The 8,306-nt window shown below is 40.3% G+C and overlaps 1 protein-coding gene across 2 annotated transcripts; it reads right to left on the reverse strand.

The window, feature by feature from the left end:
* Positions 1-241: 241 nt before the first annotated feature.
* LOC107664502 (coiled-coil domain-containing protein 177-like) lies at positions 242-6,370 on the reverse strand. 2 transcript variants are annotated; one of them, XR_001631462.1, is made up of 3 exons: positions 6,071-6,370; positions 2,080-5,266; positions 242-926 (listed from the first exon to the last, which is right to left on the reverse strand). XR_001631462.1 is itself a non-coding variant. In XM_016455089.1 (2 exons), the coding sequence occupies exon 2, from the start codon at positions 5,258-5,260 to the stop codon at positions 2,756-2,758; it is 2,505 nt and encodes an 834-aa protein (XP_016310575.1). In that variant the 5' UTR covers positions 5,261-5,266; positions 6,071-6,370; the 3' UTR covers positions 1,233-2,755. The 2 variants fall into 2 exon arrangements, 1 of the variants encoding a protein (XP_016310575.1); XM_016455089.1 differs by lacking the exon at positions 242-926 and having other exon boundaries at positions 1,233-5,266.
* Between the last annotated feature and the right edge of the window lie 1,936 nt (positions 6,371-8,306).

Here is an 8,306-nt window from a genome sequence, read left to right on the forward strand (position 1 = left end):
GGAACTCGACTGTTGCACTCTATGACACAGTTGAGCCAAACCTCTCTATCACAGGACAGAGATCACAGGATTTCAGTTAGAACTGAATTTCGACAAAATATGTAAAGTAAAAAAAAAAAAAGAAGAAAAAAAAACATATAATGTAAATGCATATAACATTGTTATGTCCAGAAGCATAAAACAACTAAATAATTCAGATTTTATTTTTTTGTATTTATTTATTTATTTAAATACAGTATGCCATTTTCAAAACTGAATTGTTGGTTCCCAAGTAAAGTATGTCCCTGCATGTCACTTTTTAATAAACTAGTAATAAAGCGTCTGCAGCCTACAGAAAACATATTTTCATTAGAATTAACAAAAAAAAAAAAATGGTGCTGAGACGAAAATAATTTCATGAGACATACTTTTACACATAAAATGCTACACTCATGTTCATGTCACTGCTGTCAAAGTTCACTGCAGCGAAATTTATATGCAGAAATGGCCATTTTAATGAAACAATCTGTTATTTATTAATACGCAATTAACACTTGCTTTTTCACTAGCCCTAAGAAGCTGTGTTATGAATTACATTCAGAATCCTTTTTTGTCCATCTTCATGATTATTAGCTTGATTATTATTCAACACGATTCTGCTTCCATTTAAAAAGCCCCTAAATTTAACTCATGATACAATAATGTATAAAAATTAAATTGTTTCTTTGGGCTTTTATGATATTAAAAGTGGTGCTGAGGTGCCATGTGGATATGCTGGAATTAAAATCAGTGTTTATTAAACCTTCCAATTATGTCATGCCTAGCTGAGTCACTGCCAGAAAGGGAATAAGGATCGGTGATCAAAGTGAAATTTGCAGTCTCTTGGGGGCTATTTTTACTAAATCAGGCCACAGATGTCAACATCGTCATCTTCTCCACTCCCAAACCTGCGTCAGAAGAGACAAACCAGATAACAGTCAATTATTGCAGAGAAACTTTGCATTTCACTCTGTTACATACATGATTAAGCTGCAGTATCAGACTTGCTTGCATAACAAATTTTGGCATGATTTTGACATAATATATAAACGTGTTGTGCAGTTATCATGCAATAATTATCTAAAGAGCCTGTACGTAGAGGCATTGAAAAATGTGCTAGCCCTAAAAACAGTTTTTGTCCAGGTTGTTTGACTGCTGTACAGTACAAAAAAAGCCTGTGACAGATGGCTACTGTGACAAGCATCAGTGTGGGTTAAGCTCTCATAGGAGTTGAAATGCCTACTGCAGTGCTTTTCTCACAGATATCGATGTGAGCTCTCCTCCAATCCTCTCCTCTAGATATGTACCAGCATGACATAGCATTTTTAGTATAATGGGTGTTTTATGAATAGTGTCCTGTGTCGTATATGTTATATTCCTATGCCTACTCACATTAAAACGTAAATACTAAAGTGTTATGTAATATGAACATCCATACTGGCTTCAGTGTTCTTTCATTATCATCACACAAGCATTATTTTAATGTGATGATAAGGACATGCATTAAACATTAATATCCAGGCAATGTTCAAAATGGCAAGCTGTAGTACTGCACCGACTATTTCTGTAGTATAGCTAATATGTGTCCTGTGCATAGTATGCATATCCTGCTAACAAAATGTGCAGTATACAAAAAAAGGATACTTGGCACACTGTATCCCACACTGCAATGAACTCCACTTTCTCCATTTGAGTCGTTGTTTTATTGGACTGCCAAAAGTTGACATTTTAACCCAAGACTGAATTTTAAAAAATGCTAATTAATCACATTTAGCATACTTAATTGTACTCACATGCCATGTGTTGAGGTAATGTCATGTTACAATAATGTAGCCCTCAGTTGTATTCAGTGGTCAAATATTTCTGAATAGTGTTTGCATTAATGGCTGGATGATTGTATATTACACTGTACATGATGCCTACTTACTATTTTTAAAAATAGTAGACAGTATACAGTGTATACTGCACAGTAAATAATAAGCTAGTATTCCATTCTGAACATGCCTATTAGAAGTAGAATACCAAAAATGAAGTTTGGGGGGAGGGGAGAAATTAGCACACCTGAAGGATTGCAGGGGATGTCAGTATGGATTTGAGCCCTGATGGGTCTGTTGCTGACCAAAGACTCCTGTGCTTCATCAGCAGTTACACTGTGCTGAGATCATTCTTTGTCATGTCCTGACTCTAGGATGTAATGCTGGGTCAGCATTTAGCTAGAGTTTAGTTTACACACAGTCAAGACATGGCTCACTCTCCTACGGCCTAGATTCCTAAAACAAGAGTCTCCCTCAAAAGATTTACTCTGGGAGAAGCAGCCCGTCCCCTTTTCTTTTTCTTCTTTTTAGAAATAAAGCCATCCTTAGAAAGAAGCCATTACTGTTGTCATAGTGCCAAACGTCCTTGTAAACAATGAACTCTTTATATACAGTTCTCAAAGCAACACGTCTGCCAAGTTACAAAAAACAATCATGCCCCGAAATATGAGCATCCACACATAAGCACAAAGTTCTTAGATTAACATTTAAAAGATATAAATACAGAAAAATATTTCTTTAGATGACATGATGAAAATGATCCAGCATCAGGAATAAATTAATCTTTAGATACAACACTTGAGGGCATGACCATCAATATTGTTGCTGTAGTTTGGTGATGAGGCTAGCATGTAGGCTCAAGCACAGCTTATTTCTAGACAGATGTGCATGGAAAGAGCAATTAGGTTGCACACTTGAAGCGCTCATTTCTCAACTAAATTTGCATTTAACTGAGCCTCCAAGGCCATCTTGTCAAAGGTGCGCATGTTTGTCTCTTCACGAACACGATCCCGCACGTGGAAAGATGCACGTGCCACGGATCGAGCACTTTCCAACACAGCACGTTTTTCTCTGAAAATCTGTTCACTTTTTTCCAGTTTGCGCTCAATGGACTGCAACAATTCTAGGCGGCGCTGTTTCTCCTCCTCTTCTACGCGTTGACGGTTAAGACTTTGGAGGCGTTCTTTTTCCTTCCTGCTTTGCACCACACGTTGGGCCTTCTCCCGTGCCCGCTCTTCAGCTACTTGTGAGGCTTGTTGTGCTCGTCTTTCGGCTTCCCTAGCCTTTGCCTCCATCTGTTCCTTCTGCTGTTGCTCACGTAGCTCGGCGGTCCGTCTTGCTTTCTGGATCTGCTTCTCTTCTCGCTTAGCTTTCTCCTTTAACTCTTGCCCACGTTTTTCTTGTATCTGCTCATAGTTCTCCAAAGACCTACTTAGCTTCTCTTCAGCTATTCTCCATGCTTCTTCACGCTCGTCCACTTCACGACGTGCAATCTCTTGGATAAGAGCTGCATGGCGCCTCTTCTCGGCACGGTTGAGTCCACGACGCTCCTCTTGAATTTGGTGCTCTCGCTCCTGTCGCTTCAGCTCAGCGATGGTCAGTTTCTCCTTGAGGAACAGTTTCTCTTGCTCAAGAATAGCAGCTCGCTCCTCCTCCAGAGATTTAAGGTTCTGCTCTTGTAACGCCTTCTTGTGTTTTTCCTCACGAGCGGCCTGTTGCAATTTCTGCGACCGGCTACGTTCTTGTTGCTCGGCCAATTCTTTCCAACGCTCCTCATTTTCCAATGCTTGGCGAAGTTTTGCTTCTGCAGCCTCACGCTCCTGCTGGTTAAGCCAGCGCTGCCGGGTAGAAACCTGTGACTGCCATGCACGCTGGCACTGCTGCACGGCCCTCTGTTTCTCTCGCTCTTCACGTTCCCGTCGCAGCTCCTCTATTCGCCGCTCACTGTCCCATTGCAGGTGTGCTACGTAGCGTGTCTGGCTCATTATGTCCTCCTCTTGGTACCTGGCTAGCATTAGTGCAGCAATCTTTCGGTCACGCTCTGGAACAGCTTTAAGTCCTCGTCGTTTCACCTCTTTCACAATGCGCTCCACTTGTTGCATAGTCTGTGGAGAATGGCTAAGGTCTCCCAAGCTCAAACTACGACCCATCAGGGAGTTAAAGGTAGCTAAAGTGCGGGCACGAGAGCTTGATGTCTTAGCCCAGTGATCTCTTGCCCCATCCCAGCTATAGGATGAGGAAGCAGATTCAGAGGAGGTACATGTGGTAGTTGTGGTGTTCGTTGTTGAAGCAGTAGAGGAACAAAACGTGTCACGCCTCCGTTGCAAAGACTCCAGTGAGTGGCTTCTGCATCTAGCCTTTGATTTGGAGATGATATGCCCATTATGCTGTGCAAACGTACTTGTAATGCCGTTGGCAGGGCTTTGGATGGCAGATTTTGACACTATCGGGGCAAGTGAGGTTGGTGTCCTTGGAAACGAAGAAGGTTTTGGTATTGATCTGGGGAAAGTGTTTGGAGCCTTTGTATGAGCACTGGAAGGTTTTTTTGAGCCCTGACTTCCTGGAGCTGACTGAATCGATCGTTGGATTATTGAAGGTTCTGGACCTTGAATTTTTCCCGCAGATTCTACTTCAAGGGACTTTTTTTTTGCAGAAGTTCCTTTAGCAGTAGGAGCAGAGTTCACTGGACTGGCTTTTGAGATGGGAGGAGAGCTGGATGTGGACACTGTAGAAACTTGTCCTGACCCTGCTGTCGTGCTTTTAGGTGCTGTTGATGTAGATTGTTTTTTGGGTGCACCGAAAGTAGGTGTTATTTTGGGGGCTGGATTTGTTAAACTCTGATTGGTTTGTTGAGACAATCCAGCATTTACAGTTTCCTCTGACTTCTCTGAAGCCAGTGGACCAGCATTATTGTTCAGAGCTGCCTGCAAAATTCGCCTCTTCTCCTCTCTGATAATCCGCTCTCTCTCTTCTCTGCAGTGTCGGAGTTTAGCATGTCTATCCCGCTCATATATCTCAAACATTCCTGTGGCGACACGCATACTCCGGCCTGGTGCCTCACGGGCAAAATCAGACAGTGGACGAGGCAGAAGCTCCACAGGTTTCACTCCACATCGTGCGCATGCCTCGAGAGAGCGAGGGCTTGTCAGTACATACCGACTGCCTTCTGCAGCTGGTGTGTGAAAATTGTAAAGGTCCAGATGTAGTTTTAACTCTTCTTGTTGACTGTTTTGCTGCTGGCATGGTTCTTGAGAGCTCAGTACAGGTTCAGTACTGGGTTCTGTCTGTGGGCTGGAATCCACACTAACATCTTTCTCTCTATCATCACCTGGCTCGGGTAGACAAGGTGTTTCAGAGGCTGCAGCGGGGCTTTCAAACTGGGCCCCTCTGAATTTACTCTGGTCATCAGGTTCCAATGGGTCCACCATGGTTCACTGTACAAAAAAAACAGAACACACAAATATGAATACTGCGGTGTTTCAATAACAGTGCTGGATAACCCACAAGCAGATTTGTGGAATCACAGGGATTATTATGTTCTGTCTGGAGATCAAGGCTTAAGAGTGCTATCTAAGGTTGCACATGCATGCATATTTTTTTACGCTCTGCTTCTGTATGTGATGACGGTTCCCGCCTCAGGGTAGTTACATAAGGTTACACATGCATGCTGGGCAATATTAAAGAACTCATGCAGTTTTTTTGGAGTCTGTGATTCAGATGCAACCATGCATGAATGTAAAACCATTTTAATATGTCTCATCTCTGCACTCTACATCTATCTATCTATCTATCTATCTATTCGTCTCTGACACTCTATCTAATGCCTCTAAACCTCAATAATGCAGTTACTGCCTAAAAAACAGAAATGTCAAATTTTAATGTCAAAATGATGTAATGTTTGTTTTCGTTCACTCCACTCTTGTGTAGGCTGTGTATCGCAAGCTTCGATAAACAACATAGTTTTATAGGCCCCAACAAGACATATGTTACTTATACAGTAAAGAAACGCTGATTTCAAAGAGCCATCTAAAGACACATATGCTCAAAACAGCCTCTCACTACGCAGATGGTTTCCAGTGCAGATGTTTTTATTTTACATACAGTATGCGGTCCCTATCACACCCATTGCAATAATATCTGATGACATGAATGCGCTACAAATCACTTGCCCACAAGAACATAGGGCACGACGATATCGAAAAAAATCACGACGATTAAAAAAAAAAAAAAAGTCTTACCGCTATCAGGGCCCACTCATTCAGGGCGGATCAGGTCACTGATGTTTCCCCTCTTCCTCATCAAATGTGTTTGAGATTCTGTGGGCGGTTCTCGTCTGGTTCTTTCCTTCAGCAGTCAGTCTCCACCTGCTGTTTGACACTCGCATCCTTGGCCGTGAAGCATCCGTGCTCCGCCTCCGTGTGACTGCGCTCTAAAAATATCGTACACATTCAGCCCTTTGTCCCCCTGTTATGACCATATGAACGGAGAATGAACGATTCTGCGTTGCTGTCATGATGAATATGCTCAAGGATGGCATGTGTTATGTATTTCTGTACGGTGTTGTTTACACAGCCTAGAAAACAATATTGGTAGCCAATTGTTTCTGCACAAGAAAGAGTAATAGCAATAATAATAACCTACTTATAATATTAATTTATTATTTAAAACTGAATTTTTCGGTGTTAATTTTGCAAATGAAACCTTTGAAATTCAGCAGCGGTTATTTTGGAGAAAATGATTCTGACAGCGGCATCTGTTCAATGATGTAATAAGTATATCTATACACTAGGGGGCGCAATATGCACAAAGATATCTTCGAAGGTTTTAAATGAACCCTACATGGACACTCAAGCTACTCTTAAAAACGTGTGCATTTTGCTTTAGATAACTAAATATCAAATCAAATTATATCTGCAAACATCGATTACCACATTTCCTCAGAACTAAGTTCACGTTTGTTTTGTTTTTTTTGCAATTACAGTTGGTCCCAACTTAATTTTTATGGGATATATGAATACATGTATTAGTTCCCCTGCAGTTCACCAGCAACCAGGTGTAAGTCGGGACATTATCTATTCACATGTTCACTGAACCCAATTTTATCCAAAAGGGTCAGATTGTCTTTTGACTCAAGTTTGAATGGCATATCAATTGTTTTATTGTTTAAAATGGTTTTAAAATATTGTGAAATGTTTTGCTTAAAAACGGTTTGCCTAAAATTAAATGCCACTTGGTTAGGTAGTTTATCTAATGCAATAGCATTCATACATTTATAAGTGCATCTTAATTGTATAACTCTGTAGATAACACACTAACACCTGGTCTTAGAATAGAGGGAAGCTCTATAGAAATCAAACCTTGATGGAGGAAGTTAAGATGATTTATGGTTGCTTTGTCCAGCTTTATCAAAACAAATGTCCAAGTACTTGTAAGACGAGCAGTAAAAACAACTTTCCATTCATTGACTTTTATGCCACAGGAATTTATGAACATTCATTATATGCATAATTGTGTTGCTGTTATGTAAAAGACAGAAACTAATGGCCTGGTGATGATGCACAATTCATGTTAACTAACTAGTAACATTAGAAACAAATACTGTCTAATGTATAAAAACTGTCATGTCTATAATTAATCTAATCTACAAAAAAATATATATATATTAGCCTAATTTACTGTCATTTATAGCACTTTTGATACTTGTATGGTGCATTTTGTAGCTTGATAGCACTAAGCCTAATTCACTTTCATTCTACAGAAAATACGGCCAATACTTTTTTCAAGAATCCACTTTTTGTTATATGGAAGAAATAAAGTCATACAGGTCTGGAATGGCATGAAGTAATTAATACAGAATTTTTTTATTTTCAGGTGAACTATTTCTTAACTGTCCAGAAAGTAATGTCACAAGTGAAAAAAAATCTTGCTAAATTTCATGAGATTCATCCAACAATAGCAAACCTTGCCATTATCAGTTGTGCTAAATAAAATTCAACAACAAACTCAGGATGCGTTTGGATTCCGTGGGCATCCGGAGAGACTTTTTATAGAATAGGATTAGATAACTGGAGGGGGAGTCTGTAACCCACTAAACTTCTGACCCAGTGTAAGAACAGTGCGAGTTTAATTGACCCCCATCAGAAAAGCTGTGAGCATGGGGTGACATCAAGTAACGTGCAGGCTGCCTTGTCATTTGGGGGCATGAGATCTGTGGTGGGGGGTTTATGGGAGATATAGTTCACTCTTCACAATAGTATGCTCCCAAAACTGTGCTGGGGTCAGAGAGAGGTGAGTTGCATGGTTGCATAGCTGATGGAGACATATGGAAAAGCTTCTATGCCTTAATCAAGACCTAACAGGTTTTTGCTGTGATTTTTTATTTATTTTTTCATCTGAATTACATTTCACTTATGAGCACTATTAACTGATGGAATGATATCTCCTTCATGAACCATGATGCCATGTCTAAATTAC

This window comes from Sinocyclocheilus anshuiensis, unplaced genomic scaffold (assembly GCF_001515605.1).
Source record: "Sinocyclocheilus anshuiensis isolate Anshui unplaced genomic scaffold, SAMN03320099.WGS_v1.1 scaffold167, whole genome shotgun sequence".
In the NCBI taxonomy this organism is placed as follows: domain Eukaryota; kingdom Metazoa; phylum Chordata; class Actinopteri; order Cypriniformes; family Cyprinidae; genus Sinocyclocheilus; species Sinocyclocheilus anshuiensis.

What these genes read in the sequence shown, in the direction of transcription:
- LOC107664502 (XM_016455089.1), bottom strand. Translation starts at nt 5,260, where the DNA reads ATGGTGGACCCATTGGAACCTGATGACCAGAGTAAATTCAGAGGGGCC.